Below are 23590 nucleotides of genomic sequence, written 5' to 3'. Positions count from 1 at the left end.
ATATATAATTTATTTATTTGTTAGTAACTATAGCCTTTTTCAGTTTAATTCTCTTAAAAGTTTTTAATATCAAGACGATAAAAAAATTTGTTTGCCACTTTTTATATAGCAAATTAATAAAAATATTGTTTTCATTGTAAATATATGTCTTTACTTTAATGTTTTGTTAAAATGTTTATATTTATATACAAGGTGTCCCAAAGTCTGGATCCATAGGCAAAAATGTATTTTAAAGTTTTATTACAGTAAATGTTCAATAGCCTACATGACATTTGTGTATACTCTAAACACAAAAATGTTGAACATTTCTTAACATAGAAGAACTGATTTTTTTCCCTTTAGTGCAATGATTACTCTGGACCTATTCTAATAGACTAACCTTAAATCACTCTAAAAACAAGTCAAATGATATTAGGTCTTGAGACTTGGTGAGGTTCAGTTGAATGGCCTCCTTTCTGATCCACCTGTTTGGGAAAGTTTGATTTAAAGAATTTCAATTTTAATGTAAAAAAAAAAAAAAATGCCTGTGGATCCAGTCTTCTGGGACATCTTGTTTAATAAAATAGATATATGTTTTGTTATAAATTTAATTACAGAATTTACACGGTAATTCATAAAGGTCTTAGACAAACTTTAAAAATAGGTCAAGAATACAAAAACAAATCACTTAACTAGTAACTTATAGTTGTAAACATCACCCAAGAAGTGCAGGGATATACATAAAGTGTTAGGCACCATCACTGGAGATAGAGAATAGATGGACTAATGCCACTACTAGAAATTTACATACTAATACATGAAAACTAGAGGAAGGTATTAGGTGCCATCTCTATTGATGGCACCTAACACCTCCCTCTAGTGACGAATTAATCAGCAATTCATAATTATTATTGCTGATATTTAGCCTGATATCATACGGCAGTAGGTGTAGCTTTGTCATCCTGTATATTCAAACAAAGCTGCAAAATTAATTTCAGAAAATATGTTCAATAAATGTTTTTTCTCCATTAAATATTTTGAAATTAAGCAATTCTTATTACAAACATTGACTTGTGTATGCAATAATTCTCTTTGAACTCAGTCTATATGTAATATACCAACTTTTATATTTCATCAACTCTTATTACATCTTGTTTAATTATTATTAAAAATTAATTTAATAAGAAATGTTAATAAATATATATTTCTAATCACCATAAAAAAAGACTATTCTGATTTGATCTCTAGCATTAAGTAATTCTTTCATGCTAGAGAGCAAATTAGAATACGTCCATGAACAAATAATGACAAAACAAAATTTCTCTTCCAATAATAAGTTTCTCATGTACTATTAAAAAGTTATTGAGCAATACACTACTTATATAATACAAAGTTTCATTTGAATAATCATTTTAATAATTGCTTTCAAGCTTTTAAGCATTAAGAAAATATAAAAAAAATATAGAATAATATGCTTGTGATATATGAAAATCATTCAGCAAAAGCATAGTATAAGATACGGCTTAAACTTTTTCCATTCACAACCACCTTTAACTGAGAAAATTGTGTGAGATCCTTCTATTTATATAGGTATGTAAGACAGATATAAAAAAATAGGTATACAATTAAAATGATTTACTAATAATAAATCATAATACAACTTATTCTAAAACAGTTCTTTGATATGTATATCATTTTACCATTTATTAAAGACAAAAGCAAATTTACATACTAATAAGATGGATGCAATTGTTTACTTTTACATAAAGAATTAAATTTTGCTGAATATTTGATAATACAGAACACAGGGCATCTTTTCAACATTTTTTCAGAGTTGTCCAACATTTTTATTTTATAATCATTGATTCCAAACATATGCTTTGCATAAATAAATAGTACAAAATCTTTCACAATCCCCACATTCATTTTTGCGATCCTCCTTTGAGTTCACGACCCAGTTTAAGAAATCATGGTACAGTGTATTTTAAAATATGCAATACATTAAATTTACTTTTAACAGATTACAATCATAACTTCTTTTTTAAATGATAATTTATACTAACATTTCAGAAAGTAGAGAGCAAATATATTAAAGTAATTTTGAGTTATTACTACTACTTTTGATTAATAATTGCAGAACTCAACAAAATTATAAAAAATGTTGATTCTTCTCTGTTAACAAGATGCCAGTTGTAACTGTAATTCAATGCATGATACTGCTGTCTGCATTGTTCCACTAAGACTATCATGTTTAACTATTTAGTCCATGTGACTGTGCCGACTTTGAGTAACCCAATTGACTGTTTGTGGTGTACTTGATGTTATATAATTTTATGGGGATGTGGGGGCTTGCCCCCCTGGGTGCTGAGGTGTGAGTAATAGTGAGCATCGAAGCACATGACTATATGCAAAGCATGTAGAATAGGCAGTATACTGATACATGTAAAAACCTTGGACTATCTTGTGAAGAGTCAACAATTCTGGGGTGGTGCAAAATCCATTGTTTAAAGCTTGAATCTTACCATATTGGCTGCCATCCCATTAACAGAGAAGTACCAAAATTTTATTGAAAATCTCCTTTCATTACTGTTGACTATGCACATAATAATTTTGAAAACATTTTTTAATATTTCATTTGAATTTTACAAAATTATTACAATAATAAAACTGGTCAAAAATAATGAAATGCCTTTAGGCTTTCTCCCTAGAAATTTGCTGTGCTGACTGATACTGTAGCCATTTACATACCAATAATAAAAGGATTGAACTATACTCAAAATGCAATCTGAAATCATATTTTAAAAAGTTTTAATCATTTTAATATTTAACCACTATAAACATGATTCACCCACTAACAAAATAATTCATCAAGTACTTTTAACACATGCTAGCATAAAAACTTTTAATAAACAAAATTGTTTCTTGTTATTTTTTATTTAAGAACTATTCTAATTAGGTAAATTACTACATTTTTCACTTTATAAAGATTCAAGAATTTTTGGGCCTAAAATTTAATAATAGTCTTTTACTGTGAAAATGTTTTTCCTCCCAAAACCCAAATGAAAAATGTGATGTATCCAACACAATGGAAAATTTTATAAGGCAAAAAATATGGTTAATGATGCTTAACATTCTATCTATAAATGAAATGTTACATTTGAAAAAAATGTTTAGTTTATCTCTTACTACTTAATTACTTCAGTTAAAAGGAATGCAGAAGAATCAATGCATTTTAGTCATCTTTTCTTACCTGAAGAGTAAAACCAAAGGAGCCATTCTTTCTTTCTACTATGATAGTACGCCTTCGACGATCTTCGTCAGGTTTCGTGACTATTACTCTATCATTTTTCATTCTTTCTAAGATTTGATGCTGTAAATTAGCAAAAATAATAATACATTCATCAGTTTCTTTCATTCATCGCTTTACAGTTTTACTTTTAAATATCAATTGTATTGAATATCAAAAGCATTAATGAATTTTATCACATTTAAATTAATAAACTCAACTTTCTTTTTAAAAGACATCATTGGAAATTAATTGGTGAAATCAACATATGACTTTCAAAGGGATGATGATGTTCACATAATTATCATATAATTCAAAAACAAACTGCACATTTTTTCTCAACGTTTTCATACCAACATTAAATTATTCTGGAATTAAGATAATCTTAATCTAATGGTGAATTTTCTATTTTATTAATATAATCAAAAACTAATTTTATTTCAAATAAATAAATAAATCTTAATGCTGAAATATTTTAAAATATACCATAAAATAAAAAAATATAGCAGATTAGTTATTGCACCACTATTAAAAAGGTGCAGTACTTAGTTCAATAAGTTATCACAGTAACAGGGGTCCCAACTGCATAGTGCCAAAATTGCCACTTGGTGATATTTTTATTAAAGTAACAATAAAAATATAATACTGGTGATAAAAACCCAGTTGGCTTCAGTGTGAAATTGAATTGCAAATCACAGTTCAAGAAAATCAGTAGAATGTCAAGCTTCCATGCAATGGGAGTCCCGTGAAATCATGCACTACACCCATACCTGACAATCTTGTGCCATTTCTGTCTATCCAACACTTTTCTTTTGCTTTCCAGATGCCAAACTGATAAGGTTACCAGCACCTGCATTAATTACTGTAGTAAGTAAAATTGGTGGTGATAGATAATTTTATGTGGTGGAAAAAAAATTTTTTTAACTGGCAAATGGTTGGCAAAATTTTCCAGAGTGACCCCTGCAGTAACCAGTATATTATCTAATAATATTTGAAGACAAGTTCGCCCAAATAGGGATCATCATTTTTCTCTTTTGCGTTCTAGACAGTACATTTCTGGCGACTGACCTTCCTTTCTAGGCTACTAGCTGCCAAAAAGTTTTAAAAAAGTCCTTTTGAAAAAATACAAAAAGATTTCTAATTAAAAACACAAAAATTTTCTAAAATCAGAACTGGTGTTATACGAACATCTGTCTTGTTTGTTACCATCTGTACTATCTCGAGGGTGTTTCGGCCTTTTATCCACAGAAGTATATTATCATCATAAAAACATATTTATAATAAAAGAAATTGCCTCGTACAATTTGAAACACTGTACATTAAACTATTTTAAAATTTTGTAAACAAAAAATAAAGTTAATTATAACAACCTTCAAATATTCAAATTATATACTAAATTTATTACAATTTTTGTAGAGTAAATGGTTGTAATGATACAAAAACAGTATTATTTAAGGTACACACACAGTTCAAAGAAAATATTTTCAGCTTTTCTACAGCCATTGTCAGCTTTGATCAATATATAAAGATTATTATTTCACAAAACAGCCTTCAGTAAAATACTGTTCTTCATATCTATTGATCAAAGCTAACGACCACTGCAGAAAACTTGAAAATGTTTCTTTGATGATAAACTTCAGCTACCTTAACATACTGTTTTGTGTAATTACATGATGTCAAATTTGTCATTTTGATGGTTTTTATTAATTAATTTTAAGGAGAAGTACAACATGCATTATGTGTTTGTTGTATTTTACTTTGCTTGAAGCTTTATAATTATATAAGTTTTGAAACTAATCATCTTTATAATAACTAAAAAGACAATTAAGAAACAAATCAGACTAAGATACATTCTTAATGTATTTTCTTAGTCTGTGTTTTACTTCAAATAATCAATGCAACTATTTCATTCAAAAACCTTAAAAACAGGTTAAGAAAAGTGTAATTTTAATTTATATTCATTATTAAAATACAGTTTTTAATCTTAAATTAAATGTTAATATTTGAACAGACTCAAACTCCTATGTAGTAATGAAGTTTACATACAACTCATTGAGGTTCTTCAGTTTAACGCCAACTTTAGAGAGGAACGGTAGCATTAAATTGAGGTTACAGAATTTGTATTTTTTTTTTGTAATACTTTTTAACTTGTCATAAGATATTCTTATAAAATACTAGAAACAGCCCGCAAAAATGTACTTCATAACTATTCTGTTTTCATTTACAATGGAATTCAAAATTAATATGCATATATTAATAAAAATAAAACATCAATGATACATAAATCTCCTTTCACAAATAATTTCAAAGCTAATTTACATTTGAAAAATGCTTTCAGAAGCTGAATAGGAGAATGTATTTAATAAAATGCATAACCAATACTCTTGATTGAACTTTGGAAAAAAAAAAAAAGTCTTCAAATTGAATCCAGAAAATTGCATTAATTTCAGTGTGAAAAATCGAATTCTAAGTCTGTCAGGCTATAATTATTTAATGAAAGACAAATAACTTACAATGGTTTACTTGAAACGATTCTAAAACAGAAAACAACTTGGATATGCATTTATCTTAAAATAATTTTTTGAAAATTTAATTTATTCTATGCTTTGCAGAAATTCTTAACAGAAATTGCATTTCTTAATTATATTAAATAATAATTAAGCAAGAGGAAATTCACATAACAATGGTAGTAATAATTTTTAAATTAAAAAATTGCAGTTAAAATTAATAATAACCTCTTAATTTATTTTAACTGAACTTAAAAGCTACACATAAAGTTTTCAAAAGAAAATTTACAGACACCTTAATTTATTTCCACATTCTTTCTTAGTAAATAGTGTTTAAAAGGAAGTTTTTAAGATAAGATATAGAACTTTTGAATGAAAAAAAACCTAACCTCTTCATCATCCAGAGCATCATCAAACCAAATGGCAAAAGATTCCATACTATCAACCACAATCACATATAACAAATGTAATAGACTTAAGATTGTGGATAAGTGGGTGGCAGCACCATTATCAGACAATTTATCAATTAGTACAAAGATTATTCAATAATAGAAATAAATTGATACCAATTGATAAACTATTAAGCATCACAAAACAATGAAAAGAATGGCATCAAATAGTTTTAAGTACATTTGAATTACTTCAATTTAGAGTGAATTTATATTAGAAATAAACAAACAAATGACAGGTTTTTTACAGGAAATAAAATCTGCTTTATTAGACTACAAGTTATAAAAATCTTATTAATTTAACTTAAAAATTTAATTATCTCAAACTAAAAAAAAACTTTAAAAAACTTACCCTATTAACGTTAAATATTATTAATTAAAAAGTATAACTGAGTATATTCAAATGGCCTTTTTTAGATTCAACTTTCTTAAACCTGTTTAACCTGATAATGCTAGAATAATAAAAGTTAGAGAATCAAACAACACAAATTACCTACTTTTAAAACATTTAAAGTAAAATATTAAAACAACGTATTTTTATTAAGTTTAAGATTCTTTTTTTTATGTAATTGATAGAAGAAAATCAACTACAGCACTAATTAAACTTAACAGTTTATTATAATTACCATGGATTTTATGACCTGATTTGTATCTACTAGACAGCTTTTTATTTTTGAAATAATGTTAAATCATAGGTAAACTTGTAGCATTTTAATTATTTTTAAATCGTACCAATTAAATCTGGTTCTGCACATTCAGTATTAGCCAAATGCCGAGACGTTCGGCCAATACAGACTGGAGTGGACAATTTATTCACAACTAATAGTATACTGTGCGGAATCAAAGGGGACAAATAAGTAATTATTTGGCAATCTGAATACCAAATGTGTGAAGCCATCTTAAAAGAATAAAATGTGATTTAATTAACTTTTTCAAATTATGAAAGCAATTATCAATGTAATTATAATTAATGCTCTAAATGTCAATGACAAACAATCAATAACAAGTGTCACTTTTACATAATTAGGATATTTAATTCTTAAATATACCTAGGATTTATTAAATGAAAATATAATGAAAACATTACAGAAATTACCAACTTTTATGAAATTTATTTAGTTTAGAATTGTTAATTTTAATTAATAAAACTAGAAAAAAAAATTATGAATATTCCATACATGAATCACTTGAAATATTATTCTAATTTCATTTATCATAAATTTTATAAGCTCAATGTATATTATATACTGTACAATTCTAAACACACAGATGATTTAATACAGTATAACATAATGTTGACATATTTTTCATAATTTGAAAAAGTTAATTAATTATGATAAATACAGTATAACATAATATTAGAACTAGAAAATAATAATAATTTAAAAAAAAAAAATACCGTTATACACCATCAATTAAAATATAGTTTACAGTAATTAGATTGAATATATCAACTATATAAATACCTTTCACGTAGGCCAGAATAATTAATATCATTTTCAGATATTGATTTACTCAGTCACGATATGAAAGAACACGATAAGGAGAAGCGTGTTTAGTATGGATGCAATTCATTAATTTATTTCACTGTAAGCTTACAACACTTAACATTCGTCACTTAAACTATGCACAGATTGTTTCGTATCGCAGATTATATAATTACAGATGGTCAACGACCTATTTGAAATAAAGCTGACCTAAGTAACGCAAAACGCAATGAGAGAATGGCATTATATCGAGCCATTTTTGAATATACTGTACTGTATTCGCTTAACGTGTGTGACGTCATCGTTGTGTGATGCAATTTTCGAATTCCTTTACGCACTCACTAATGACAGTATATAGAATATACTGTATACATTAGAAGAGATCGATTCGCGATAAGACGTTGGGTATGACTCACGTGTCTTTTTTTTTCTGGAAATAAATCATCACTTGTCACACTAACTTACTAATTTCCACACACGGATGAGTCAAATCAAAACTAAAAAAAACTTATTTTCCTTTCGCTTTTAATTATGATAAATACGCTCCACAGAATAATTCAAATTAAAAATCAAATCTTTATCGGGAATAATTAAAATATTTAGTGCCTTTAAACTTTTCGATTTGTTTATTATTTTAATTAATTAACTAATCCTCGAAAATAAAAAAAATTGAAATACATATAATAAAATGCATAAACTATATAAAATTTAATGAAATAAATGGACGTCCACTGAGGCTCAACCACCCCTTGTCCGACTTGTCTTCTCCCTTCCTTCCAGTGTGGACGTCGTTTGTAACAGCACCAAAGCGATTCAAATTCTTTTGATGATAATGCTAATGTGTTTTCTATTAGAAAATAATAAAACGATTAAAATTTAGTAATTTGTATGTGATATTTATATTCTAATCGTGATATTTGTATATACTGCTGTACATATTACAGTACAAACACACCTAATACACTTTACGTAATTCTATATAGGTCTGTATAGTGTATATTCGATAAACACAGTGGCGGGGTCAACGGGCCCTGAACCCCAAGTAAAAAAAAAAAACTAATAAATTTTCTAAAATCCTTTTCCTAATTAAAATTCATGTTTTTATTAATATTGTTGTGTCCTCTTTTTCTATATTACTTATGAATTAGAGGACAATGTAGAATTTTATTAAATTCGCATTAAAAACTGCATCTGTTCAATTCGGCTCCCCCAAGATTATCACTTAATATACTTTATTTGAAATTATAAACTATATTAACAAATTATTAAAATAAAGAAAAATGGAATTGAAATTGTCATTACTAAACGTGTTTCTACGCAGGAACAGTTCCTACAGTACACACTAGGCGTACGTCCGGGCGAATAACTGAAAATATACTGTGCAAAACAGTATTTTATAAAAATTCTCTTTATAAAATAATGTAACGATTGAAGACGACGTGTTCATCTTTTTCCTTACTTAAAGACAGACTGAGTTATGTTAGATTAAAGACGAGAGATGGCAGTTTTATGTCATCCCTAAGTCGATAAACATAGCAGTGATCTTTAATAATTTCGCACTTGGTTATTCTTTAATTATACTAAATATTTCGGTATTTCTTAATCTAAAATATAAATAAGGGCTTATAAAATTTTGAAACACAAACGCACGTTTTCACCATCTTAGAATACAAAAATAAAATTGTATTTAATATAAATCGTGTGTTAAACCTCAAGAGAAAAAAAAAACCACTTAATTTTCGTTAGTTTGATCTAATATTATTCGACAAACAAATAATAATAATCTTATTTACGAGTACCAAACATTTTCATTTTCTATTCAGCCCTTCTCAAGGTGGTCTTCTTCCTCTGCTTTTTTTTAAATCAGCATAAAGAACTATTATCTTCTGAACTACTAATAAATAAGATAAATGTTTTAGTGTTGTTTGTAAGAAAGTTAATCTAATAATTCTTTTATTAGATTTAAAGAGAAAATAGAATCAAACACATACACACAAGAAACCAGAAACGTTTGGACAATAAAATTAATTAGTTTTCGAGTGTACTTCGATTCGTAAATAAAAAACAATTATAAATTATTCCAACTTAAATACAGTTTTTCTAACTGTAGCTGTTGAAATATTGTATGCTACAAGCTGTTATATACAATATGTAAATATATTACAAGCTGTTACAAGAAAATATATTACAAAGTTTCATAGAAATTATATCCAAAATGTAATTTCCTCTTGGAAGAGAATGTAGAATGTTTAATACTGAAGTTACTACTAAAAATATCTAATATTAAAATTATAATGAAATATACGTTTATGCGAGAGAATAATTAAATTTTATATATTATAATAATTAAAAGTCTAATTATTTTAATTAAGATAGTGTAGATGCATAAATATTAAGTTACATTAAAATTTTATGTAACGAGTGCAAATTAATTTAAAGACTTTAAATTGCTAAATTATAATTATCCAATTAAATATTTTAAAAATGAATTAATTCATTTGTTTTCTTTGATTATATTTAAGAAGTAAATATAATTAGTTCTATAAATTTCTACATTAATTTCCGATTGGTATCAGATTTAAAAAAAAAAGGAAAAAAAAATATGTTTTTAACAGATCTTATCTATTTGATCGATCAATAACAAAGTGGGTAATCAGCACTAACTTGTAAGACAAAATGGAATCCAAATAAAAATCCTAGTTATACTTCTATATCAAAACTTCTTGGGTATATGCTGTACTAATCAGATAGAGTTGTCTAAAATAGGAGTGTAATTCAGCTAGATAGCATGACAAATATCAGAAAAACATTAAGAACATAGGCCAATAAAACAATAAACTAAGAAAAATAATATATATAATGATACAAGCCAATAAAATAATAAACAAAGGAGAATAATATATAGGCTATAATGATACAATCCAATAAAACACAAAATATTTTATCTGTTATAACATAAAAAAAAAAAGCCGAGAAGAGCTCTTGCAAGACTTTCTAGGCACTTTAACAGGAGGTTAAGGAAACCAAAGATCCGATTATTTACGATTATACTACAATACAAAATTTATGTAATAAAGCTTAGGAGCAATTTTGTTGAATTATGAGAAATTTCTCTATTCAAAATAAAATATTTAAGTTTAAAAAAGTTATGCGGCGCTGTACATCTCTCACAACATCTCTGCTGTAAAATCTCAATATTTATTTTAAATTAAAGATAATTTTATAATAATTATAAAAAAAAGCTTTATTTCTGGGAATAAGTTGAGTTTAAGAAAAAATGTAAATGCGAATAACGAGTGAAATTTTCATTAAGGTCTGACTTCACTCCAGATATAATACCTATCCCCTCTGTTCCCCTCCATGATTTATAATCTCCAAAATGCAATAGCATCAATGGCCCTTATATAGAATTACTGTATTCCTCTTTCCCCCCTCACCCTCACTTTTTCTTTGTATATTCAATAAAACTTTAGTAGACCTTTTTTTCTTTTTTTCTGGAAGCCAAACACAATAGGTACTTTTTCAAATAGGGATTTGCATTCCGCGTATATTCAATTTCTTAAGAAGTTTCTGTTTAGAAATTGGACTGAAGAGACAAAAATGCCCGGAATTCATATCCCTATATGAAAGCATACCTCTTGTTGAGTGTAGCTTCCAGAAAATAACTACTGTATTATTGCAAATTTCGAAAATTTTTGGTCTATGGAGGTTCTGATATTTAAAGCAAAATACAGGCAAAAAAAACACACAATTTTATACTCCGTTTTTTTGGAATAGAGGGCATTAAAACATCAAGGAAAAAATCCCCGAGGGGGTCAAAGTTTGACCGATTACAGTTATATTTTCCCTCTGTTACTTAACAGCTGGAAAGTAATATTGAGAAAAAAACAGTACAAGTAATAGCGAGAAGTAATAGCGAATAATAGTGAGAAACATCAGAATGAGACAAATTAAATATCCTAATAAGATTTAATATCTTAAATTGAATACAGTATTAGTATTTTAAAACACAAATAGAATTAAAAATTTCAAATACAGTACTTTGTTTTCTAAAGACTTGATTCAAAATATTTGGCACGTTTTATGCTTTATAATGTAGGGGAATGGTGCTAAAATTTAATTAAAACATCTAAATTTTCATAAAAATACGAAAATTCTTTTATGATAAGTCGGACTAGAGGGGAAGGGTTTGAGCTTCTGTGGACGTCCGTTTATCTCATTAAATTTTAGGCATTTTATTATATTAATTTCAGAATTTCTTGTATGTTTCGTTTCTACTTATGGTATCTACCAAAGTGATAAAGGTTTTAAAGGGGATCCAGTTTTGTTGGACGTCCGAACAGGGGAGGGGTTAAACTTGGACAACAGGAAGAGTAAAAAATTTCAAGAAAAATGCGAACATAATTTATGTACATCCCCTAATAAATATTTTGAATTTTAAACGTTTTAAGCAATTATAAATTTTTTTACTATTGTATCTTCGTACCGGAAAATAATAAAAATCTTTTCGAAACTCTCCGCTCAACACTCCATTCATTCGATCTACAGCCCGATAACAAACGTTCAACTATGTAATTTTAAAATATTGATTTCCGATGAAGATAGAACTTTACAAACATTTGAAGCGCACGGTTCTTTTCTAAAATATATCCTAATCAATGTCGCTAACAATGAATGAATTGTATTGTTTACAACTTTTGAAGAGTCCATAAAATCTTCCGAAATAATTCAGTTATTTAAAAGTTTCGTGATATTTTGCGTCCTTCACAATAATAATCGGATGCCAGGAAGGTTATAATGCGTGGCAAGTATTCATTACACGTTGATAAATTGAGTCGTGAGGTCATGTAAAACTAGAAATTCGATACTATATAACAGCATATCGTTATCATAACTTACATACCTTCGTTATTTAAACGTACGTTTTCTTCAACAGAACGAATTTTTACCATTTTGGAATGATTTATGTTATGCTTGGAATCACTTAGACATAATATAGGGGGGGGAATGGCATTTTAACTCGTCTATCCATCCAATAGTTAGCTGGTTCTGTATAATTAAGCAACGCAGATCCTATCATTTTCGAAATAATGTCCGTCGTATTTATACTTCATACTTATCGCAGAAAAATGCAGTAGGTTTATTAATTTCTATATGAAGAGAATATCTTAGGAGAAATATTTTCGCACTCCTCCCATATGTTAAATAGTGACAGCTATTTAATTAATGATAGGCGATGCATCCTGTATAATGACAGTTATGTTGAATAAACATCTATATTTAAATTAAGAAACAGTGCAGGTATGCATGCATGCAAGAACAAATTTTTCTGTCATGAACAAATCTAAAAGATGGAATCTTGTTTTCAAACGTTGGACTCTTCGTGAAAACTATTTTCGTGTATGTTTACAATCGTAAACAAATTGGCAATGTCAACTTCGAGTGGAATGCACTGTATGACGACGACGCATCTCGCATACAAAGCATGATTTTAGATAAACGTAAGTAGAAAAAAAAAATAAAGCAATTTAAATAAATACGATCATTGATAACATCACAGTTAACGAATTTATTTAAGAATTCACAAAAGAAACACATTTTTCTTTAATTTCTATTAAAATTTTGCATGGATTTAATTTATATTAATTGTATTTATAATCATGCCACTAAAATTTATGTTGGCCTCCTTCACTATACTATTGAAATGGTTATTAACACCTGAAATCTGTTGTAAATATCAAGAAGTATTTATGTTTTTTAAAATAATAAATAAACAATCAACAATAAAATTTTTTTAATTATGAAACTATATCCAATTAGCTGTTACCTAACAAAAAAAAAATTCTCTCTAATTTTCATTATTGCTTTATCACACTAATTTATTTTAAATCTTGTTTATAAAATGACCTATAGATATTTTTTAAGTGGAATCATCAGTTGAATGTATAAAATATACATATTCAATTTGAAATGGTTTTCAAAATATCAAATTTCTATTGTATTAATAATATCAAAAATATTTAGAAATAGTTTATTATTGATAATTTTAAAGACTTGTCCCAGGTAATTGGATGTGACAGATTTAAAGACAATTTCTTGTATAATTTTTTAAATTGTAAAAATACTGTGACATTTTAATTGAAATAAACTATTTCTATTAAAGTAAAAATTAGGTGAATGCAGGCAAGTAATTAAAAACATATAGAATTATATATATATTAGTTTTGGCATCCATAGAGTGGGACAAACATGTAAAATACCCCCTGGAATTGAATGAAAAATTCCACAGAAATCATAAAGGTAAAAGTGATTGAGATAGATAAATTTACATCTAAACCATAGAATGCTTTAATATAATACTATATTCTACTATAATCTACTTACGGAAAAAAATTAAATAATTAAATAAAAATTTATTGATTTAATTATTTTGTCTCCGAGCTTTGCCCCTTCTTGGAAAATTTTTCGCAGATGCCTGTTTAGAAAAAAAAATTTCTCCTCCAGGATCAATTCTATTAAGTCTTATTCCTTTACACTATAATTACCTATTTTCAATTAATTACTTTCAACTCTGAAAGAAAGTTTATTAATAAATTTTTCTATTATCTATAATGATATAATATATTAATAAAACAATAGATAACTGTTGCATTTATTTAAACTAATACTAAAATAGGTTTTTTAGTGTCAATTAATTTGATCAATTATTTTCTAGCTTCAATTGAGTGAATCACTGAAAATTCTATAATGAAAATAATTAATGAATTTTTACACAGTCATTGATTAAAGTTAAAAAAAAACAGTTTAATTTAAAAAAATTATTAGATACAATAAGTATAAAAATAAAATTATCTTAATAGCTTTAAAAATTTATATTGTATGTTTATATACCATATTTAAACATTAGTAAATAAAAAGACAAGTGTATTAATCAATATTTAAACTTAAATTTCTGAGTTATGAGAAAACAAAACATTTCTATCAATAGATAAAAACTGGTTATAACTTCTTTAATGATACTCAAACCTCATTTAATAAATCATATTTATATTATTAAAATGCAGCAAAACACTAATTAAGCATCTGATTTACAACCTTCCTAATGATATTGATTTTATAAGTTTACTTATATCTCAATCTAATAATTTACAGAGAAAAAAAGACAATAAAATTCACAAAAGTAAAAATTCTTCAATAAAATTTCTAAATTTTTTTAAATCATCATTTTTACACTGATATTAAATTAAAATGTGCATATTTTTCTCTAATATGTAATATATGTACTAATAGGAATGATTACATAAGAGAAACAGTGGGTTCTATAAGTAAGAAGATGCAGGAAAGTAGATTAAGATGGTTTGGACATGTGGAGAGAAGTGGGGACTATGTTGGAAAGAGGATTGGGAAGTGATGGGGAGGAGGAAGTGGAGAAGACCAAAGCTGAGATGGAGAGACAAGGTGGCAGAGAATTTGGGGGGGAGGGAATGGAGGAAGAGGTTCCCTGGATAGAGAAGTAGAGAAGACAGATTAAACATGGAAATGCTAACCCCAGAAAAACATGGAAAAAGTAAAGACAAAGAAGATTAGTACAGATCCCATACATACATATTATTCATTATTGTATAAAAAAATTATGTAACCTCTGAATATTTTATCAATATCATCACTTTATTTAAATAGATACATTAAATTTTATATTTTATTTAAAAAAATACAAAGAAGGTATAAAAACAATAAAAATCCTATAAATCAGTGGTGTTCAATCTTTTATAATATGCAAGCTACATATTTTGTATATCAAGTTATTTGGTACAAAAACGATTTTACAAGATTTGTCTTATACTTCAATTATAACGAAATATTTATTAATAATTTAATAACAACAACTACAGAAAATCACAGATAGATCGAGTGTGGTGCAACAGTAACATCGATAAATCAATTCAAATTATTTTTTTTTCTAATTTACTGCATTGTAATTTGACATATAAAATATGAATAGAAGAGTGATCAGCAATCACTTTGTGATTGGCCAGTCAATCACAATTGATAGGCTGAACATCACTGATGTAAATAAATATTTTTCTTCAAAATAATTTTAAGAATAAAACTTAAAGTCTGGTAATATCTGTAAAAAAAGAAAAATGAACAAAAAAAATTTATAAGATAAAATGCAATATCAATATTACATTTTTTTTTGCAAAGTTCTTTAACTTTATATATTATATTTTAAAAAAAAAGACAAGACAACTATCATAATTAAATTCAAAGTCATTATCTAGCAACAACTTGTATTTTTGTTAATGACTTCTAATGTAATCTATTCATTTACTTATCTGAAATTTTCTTATCATTTAAGCATATTGTTAAATTAAGTTTCATATCTATATTAAAAACTTTTTTAATTTAATACTTATTAGACATTCAAATTTCTTACACACAATTTTAATATGGTGCCGTTTTCAGATTAAAATTTCTGATGAACTAACACTGCAATGCAAGTGAAAAAAAAATTATACTAGAAACATATTAAACTTGATAAGTAGTGCCAGAGATATATTAAACTTCAGCCACTGGCACAAATAGAATAACAGTGTAAATAAACTGAAACTAAATACCAAATATAAGAATTCTTTTTATATAAAAACACACAAAACAAACTTCCTAATTAATTTTTTGTTGTTAATTTAAAAATTTAAATAATTAAGAAATTGCTAAGTTGCTAATGTTTAAAATGACTATACTTAAAATAAATCTTAATTTACTAGTAAAAAGTTAATCAAATAATCAAAAAGATATTACATATTCAAATACAAACAAGTTTTATGGATGATTTATTAAGTTTTAAAATACTCATAATAATATTTAAGGATTCATAGAATATAGAGTATAACCTAAATATCTAGAAATGTTTTCAAGTACTGTATGTACTGTATATAGCAAGTAGAAATAGAGTAAGCCAGTTATTCCCCTATTTTTTTATATATATAAAAATGTCATTTTTCTTTTAACAATATTAGTTTTTTAATATATTATATTCTAGATGTAATTACATTCAAGTTTTCTGACAATTATGTAAAAAAAATAGATTATTTTCCATCTAAAATGGAAGATTACTGCTGCATAGAAACAGGATCCTAAATGTTAATGCTATTGACATCAGAAGGAAAGAATTTCTCTAGAGTGCAATGATAAATGACAAACCGAGTTAAGGAAGAAAATTAAAAATAACAATTCTGCAATGTTTGGACTGAATCTTTTTCCTTCTGTTGAGAAAGAAAAATGAATTTCAGCAAGAATACTTTATTCTAAGCACAGAAAAATTAATGATAAGTTGTGTTAAATGCAGAATGTTTTATAAAAAAAATAACTGCACACATACACTTAAAATAAAAGGAACACAGAGATTAAAATGTGAAAGATTACCTGTTAGCACTAAACAAATAAGTGAATTAATAATTAACAAAACAGAAATTAAATATTTAGAAAATTCGAAACAACCTTTTAATCAGATAATATAAAGTAAGTATTAAATTATTAATAATTAATCTTCGATACCTCTATTATAAAATTAATTCCATGAAATTTTAACATACTGTACGTTCTAACTAAAGCTTACACTCTATTAATTATTTTAAAATGGTTAATCACTCTCATTTTTATTATTTATTTAACTTTAAAATATTTTCTTACAGAATTCCATGAATATCTATAAATAATCAATTCTGCATGAAGGCATTTTCACATCTGGGACTGGCTGTAGAAACATCAATCAAGACTGTCATCATCAGCTACTTTGCTATAATTTTTTTATACTTATATTAAATATTAATATAAGTTGAAAATATATACAGAGTATTCTATTGAAATTAAAACAATCAAATCAACATTTTTGAAATCCTGTATTTATTAAAATCATTTATAATTTATTAATAGGCAGGTTTAATAATATCACTTTAACTATAATTGTTATTATTAAAAAGATGCTATTAACTATATCTAAGTATAATTCTCAAAACATTGATGCAATGAAATCATCTCTTATTATAAAAGTTAGTCAATAGTTACAACAATCCATACTATTTTTATCCGAAAGCAAGTATAAAACATCATTCAATCTCAAACTTCCAGAAATGATAATTTTAACTCACAAAATTACTCTACCAAAAAAAAGTACTATTGATTTTTTCTTCCACTGAAATTAAAAATTCTTTTTTCTTATAATCCATGATTAATTAACTACTATTGTTATTCAAAGTGGAAATATTCTCTTGTAAGAGAAGGGAACGAGATCATAAACTTGGACAAATGCCCAGAACTACAATCTTTTGCAATTTAATTGCTTATTATCAAAATGTTATATATTTTCACTTGAACTTGTTGCTAAATAAATCGTAATTTCCATTTAAACAATAGTAATGTATTTTCTACTGTTGTTTAAATGAAAACTCCCATTTATTTAGCAAGACATACTGAATACTTGATTTATCATAAAAATTTACCATTCTTAAATTTAAGAATTTTACAATTTAAAATTACTTTGAAACTCTAGTCAACAAAGCAACTATTTGAAGATAAACTTAAAATTATTTTGAAATATGCAAATATTTTATAATTTACATTATTATTGTTTAAATAAAAAACAAAAGCAAAAGAATTAAGTTAAATGAATATATCATATATGAAAATATATTCCTTTTTATCTTCACGAGTCTCTTGCTGTCATACTCACCTGCAGTTTAACAAATTTCTATCTGTGTTCACAATGATTTTGTCATTTTAACAAAATGAGATCTCTCATTTCCCCCCTCTTTCTTTCCCATTTAGTTTCTCTGATTATGACTAAATATTGCAGTAAATGAATCCTGAACTACTTATTGCTATTTTTATTGTAGACGAGATGGTACCAACTCACTGTGTTACAGCTGCCATTTTCGCCTTCTCAATTTTTCACTCTTTTTTTTTTTTATTCTCTTACAAAGAAAAAATTGTACACTTTCTATATATTTCAACTTTTCTCCTGTACTGCATCTGCTTCTTTTTCCTCTTCAAGAGTTTCCATTTTCCTCTCTTTTCTTTTTGTTGCTGCAGATCTGATTTTTTCTGTTTATTCAATCGGACATATTTTTTTATATAAATTTTATTCATATCAAACAGTTCAAGAGTTTACCTTAATGATAATTTATCTTATCATAAACTCTGCAATAATCTTGATTTAATAATAATAATAAAAAAAAGCAGGTCTTAAAAATAAAACTTAAAAGTATTATTTACAGATCATATATTATCACTAAACTTATATTATTTTAAGTTGTTTCAGTTGTATAATAGTTTAAATTTAGTTTTAAATTTTTAATAATATTTTTCAATAGTTTTTGCTTTTGTCATGTATCATATTGACTGACATTTTTTATATTATTTAATTGTACTCAGTAACTACCATATTTTACAGCATATAAGATACTCTGTCCTGAAATGAGCCATGCAATGTCTGACAAACAGTCCCAAATTTTTTTTTTACTGTATTCTGTTTAAAAAAAATTAGAATTCACACTTATTTATCAGAGAAAAAGGAGTTTAAAAGAAGTCATTTACAATTAAAATATTCAATGTACATACATGCAAAAGCCACTTAGCTATGGCATAAAATAAATGTGTTTAATTAATAACAACATTTATACTCAAGATTTGGTCTAAGTAGAGGTTAGCTATAGCCTATTAAAAGCCATTTGGAGAATTCATTAGTCTATGGGAGATTTCAACTTCACATATAAGACAGTGATTTTTCTTAGCTTTTTTGGACAAAAGTTGCATCTTATATATGGTACTAAGCTTTCCTATACTATGTTTTCCTTATCAAATAAAGAATTTAGTTTAAAAATATTGATTGTAAAATATCTGCGGAAGATAGAACAGTAATAAAATAATCTAACCTAAACTTACTTTGATCTGTAGTAATCTTCTAAAAATAATTTTATCCTTAAAATTAAAGAATATTTTCATGTTTCAAGCCAATATGGTTTAAAACAGGAAAATAGAAATCTAACAACATGTATAGCTTTGATATTATAAAAGTCACTATAAACTTATTTGAGCTGTCAAATTAAATGCACAAAAATAATTTTTTCTTTTTCCTTTAACAAACCCAAAAATTATTAATTTCATAACCATTCATTCATGAAACTTAAATACTGTATAATATATTATTAAAACAATGAAAAGTTTAATTATTTATTAAATAGAACAAAAACAATTATGCTCATCAGCTACTTTGCTATAATTTTTTTATACTTATATTAAATATTAATATAAGTTGAAAATATATACAGAGTATTCTATTGAAATTAAAACAATCAAATCAACATTTTTGAAATCCTGTATTTATTAAAATCATTTATAATTTATTAATAGGCAGGTTTAATAATATCACTTTAACTATAATTGTTATTATTAAAAAGATGCTATTAACTATATCTAAGTATAATTCTCAAAACATTGATGCAATGAAATCATCTCTTATTATAAAAGTTAGTCAATAGTTACAACAATCCATACTATTTTTATNAATGCACAAAAATAATTTTTTCTTTTTCCTTTAACAAACCCAAAAATTATTAATTTCATAACCATTCATTCATGAAACTTAAATACTGTATAATATATTATTAAAACAATGAAAAGTTTAATTATTTATTAAATAGAACAAAAACAATTATGCATAGTTCTTTAGCACAACAAAAAACTTTTACATTATTATTAGTTCAATTTTATTGTGAAATACAGTATGAAGTGTCTCTTCAAATATATCAGTTATAATTCTTGATTCTTAAGCAAACTAATTAAACAATTAAACCTAATTAATACCTAATCCTATATTATCTATTGATGATAACAAGATGGATATACAAAATATATGCATCATTTGTTCCAATCATTAAAAATTGTATTTAAAATAATCCACTTTAAATAAGCAATTCCTAAAATATGAAACTGTTGTTGCTGACTAAATTTTTAAATAGAGCTAATATTATACATAAGTTTGAATATTTGAATATTTAAACATATGATCTGAATAAGAATGTAATTACAATACAGATGATGAGGATCAATAGTTAATATAGTATATAATTAGTGTTTTTTTTTTTTTGTAATATTGTTTGCATAAATTTTAGTCGTAGTAAAGTAATATTTTATAAAGTTTAAAGAAATTAAAATGAGGGAAAAAAATTGCAAGACTGCATTAAAAATAAGTTCATTAGAGTTCAGAAAACAGGAAAGACCTCAAATCATAATTAAGTATGTTTTGAAATTCAATTCTCCATACAGACTTATAATGCAAAAATATAATTTAGGGAAAGTTTTCAATTTCAAGAAAGGAAAAACCATCTATATTAATGTAAAATCCAAGGCTTTATAAAAATAGAAACTTTATAAATTATAGTATTTGAAAGTGCAGAATTTTTTACGTAAAAATATAAATTTATTTTCATTTTATACATAAAATTTTCTTAGAGCATTTATCAACAAAATGCAGCATCTTCAACACTTCTACAGTATTCACTTTTGAATGGCCTTGAAACGTAACAAAATGCAAAAATATACAACTGTATAGTCTCGTTGGTAAAAAGTTTCCTGCAAATCTTTATCATCTATTTTATTACTTCTTTTAAATAATTAAAGTTTGAAAAGTCTCCGCAATTTTCATTTTACTGCGAGGAAATTAATAGAAATAAACTATACAAAAATAAATTTACATGAAACACTTAAATTTTACACAGTTGAAAAGAAATTTTTCAATTTAAAATAATTTAGCAGCAGGAAAGTTTATTAAATTTGTAATTTTTACTTACTTTTTAAAAGCTTTTCAATTTTTAATTTAATCATGTAATTAAATAAATAAATTTGCAAATCAAATTTATTATTATTTTTTTTGTTGTTTCTTAATTAGTCATATCAAGAACAACATAACAGAAAAAAGAAAATTAATTTTTTGTTCCATCTATGGTAAACGACGGCTAAAGTAGGTAAGTAGGTATGTAATCAGATGACCTACCATTTCGCTACTCTTCAAACAAATGCACATCTACAATTTACTACCGATATTAATGTTTCTGAAGTGATTATATAAAGTATTTTTTTTATGTTTCACTATTAAATTATTATAACTATTTATAAAAGCACACAAACAGATTTTTTCATGGATTTAAAATATATGCTTACACCACGTAAAAACTGATTTTGTCATCAGACTAAATTACTTAATCATGTAATTACAACAGATTAAACAGTACAACTGTTTTTGTAAGTAAATGAAAAGAAATTAAGTTAATAATAATCAATTTTCTCACATTACATCCAATAAATTACATTGATACAACTTAATGATTAATTTAAAGAAAGTTTATGAAAACTTCATTTAATCTTACTGTATATAAATCGGATATACATTTTAACAAATACTTAATACATTACATTATACATACATTAAATGAATGAAATTTATAAGAAAACAAATGTTTTTAACAGTGCAAAACAGGCCAAAAATTGGTTTGTTTATTAAATATATCCATCGTCGAGTAATGATTACCTACATTACCATACACTTTTTACTCAACAATCCACGGCAGCAGATACATTCCGACATATTTACAAGCCATATCTAATGACAATAAATGGTAAATCATAATGGATAAGGCAGCAACTTTGAAATTAGCTACCTACACACCTTTTTAAATCCCCAAAATCACATTATTCAACGATGCATAAAGCTCTTAAAACTTATAATCAATAGACCTGTACTTAAGACACATCTTTTCCCTCACTGTAAAGGTCTTATTTGTAATTTATAGATACTAACTATCATCGTCGTTAAAATTATGAATTAATTAAGACGAATTAGAGAGAAGACACGTCTACGCGCGTGCAGAAACACTAGGAGACGAGACAATGGTTAGTGTATACGATAAACACTAGTGTAGTGTATGAAGAACGGCTTACCTGTGACGCTTCCAGATGAACAATTTGAGAATCCTGTGAATGTCGGTGGCGCCGATGATGTTTCTTTGGATGTTTCTTGTTAGGTTTAGGGGACATTCCACCACCCACGAACATAGTTGACGTTGTGCGGTTACGAATTGCATAAAAGGAAAGCGGTAATATCTATCGAGTGACGAAAGGAAAGACATTCACGTCCTTCCCGATCGGAAGCTGGAAACCTCTAAACAGCTTTTACTACTAACACGCTGCGCGGTCATTCGTCATCGCTTTTTATAATTTATTTATTCCACTACATCTACCTTTTCTAATATTTCGAAACGTGTAATAAATATTTATATATATTTATTTTTCGTTTTAAATAGGAAATTAAATATGTCATTGGAATTCTTGCGTAATGTAATACATTATTCATTCTTATTGTTTATTGACATAAAAAATTTTTTTTCTCTTTTTTTTCTAATTATTATATTTATAGTATCGTTATTATTATTAGTGTAAATAAGTTAAATAATATAAATTAAATTATTATTATTTTATTTTCGAATTGTTTTCGTTGTATTGTGATTATATTCGTTTCGTATAAAATCGTTACTTATATGAATATACGTTTATTTATTTAATTTTTTTATATTTTTATAAACAAATATATTTATGTGTTTATACATAATAACGCGTAAATAATATAAAAATTATTAATTTTTTATGTAATCATCATCATCATTCAGAAGTTATACTATTTGGCAGCACTGCTGTGCTATAAGGAGAAGCGCGAGTGACGCCGTGTATAATTTTTTAGAACTAATTTTTAAAAAACGCTTTTCGGTTTTTAATACACATAAAAGCCAATTTTAAATAAAAAAATAATGTAAATTAAATTATTTTAAA

The 23590-nt window shown here is 25.9% G+C and overlaps 1 protein-coding gene across 1 annotated transcript in view; it reads right to left on the bottom strand.

Moving 5' to 3' along the window:
• LOC111624313 (cytohesin-interacting protein-like) overlaps nt 1-22959 on the bottom strand; it is a 48896-nt gene extending 25937 nt beyond the window's left edge. Inside the window, exons 1-2 of the mRNA XM_023367128.1 lie at nt 22706-22959; nt 3230-3349 (exon numbers count right to left, since the gene is read on the bottom strand). Coding sequence (XP_023222896.1) covers nt 3230-3349; nt 22706-22819 — 234 coding nt within the window. The 5' untranslated portion in view covers nt 22820-22959. The remainder of the gene's footprint in view (nt 1-3229; nt 3350-22705) is intronic.
• Between the last annotated feature and the right edge of the window lie 631 nt (nt 22960-23590).

Source organism: Centruroides sculpturatus, unplaced genomic scaffold, assembly GCF_000671375.1.
Source record: "Centruroides sculpturatus isolate CEXI.00-Female unplaced genomic scaffold, Cexi_2.0 scaffold367, whole genome shotgun sequence".
In the NCBI taxonomy this organism is placed as follows: domain Eukaryota; kingdom Metazoa; phylum Arthropoda; class Arachnida; order Scorpiones; family Buthidae; genus Centruroides; species Centruroides sculpturatus.
The sequence above is the reverse complement of the archived record's forward strand: the minus strand, read 5'-3'. Positions and strand labels throughout refer to the sequence as shown.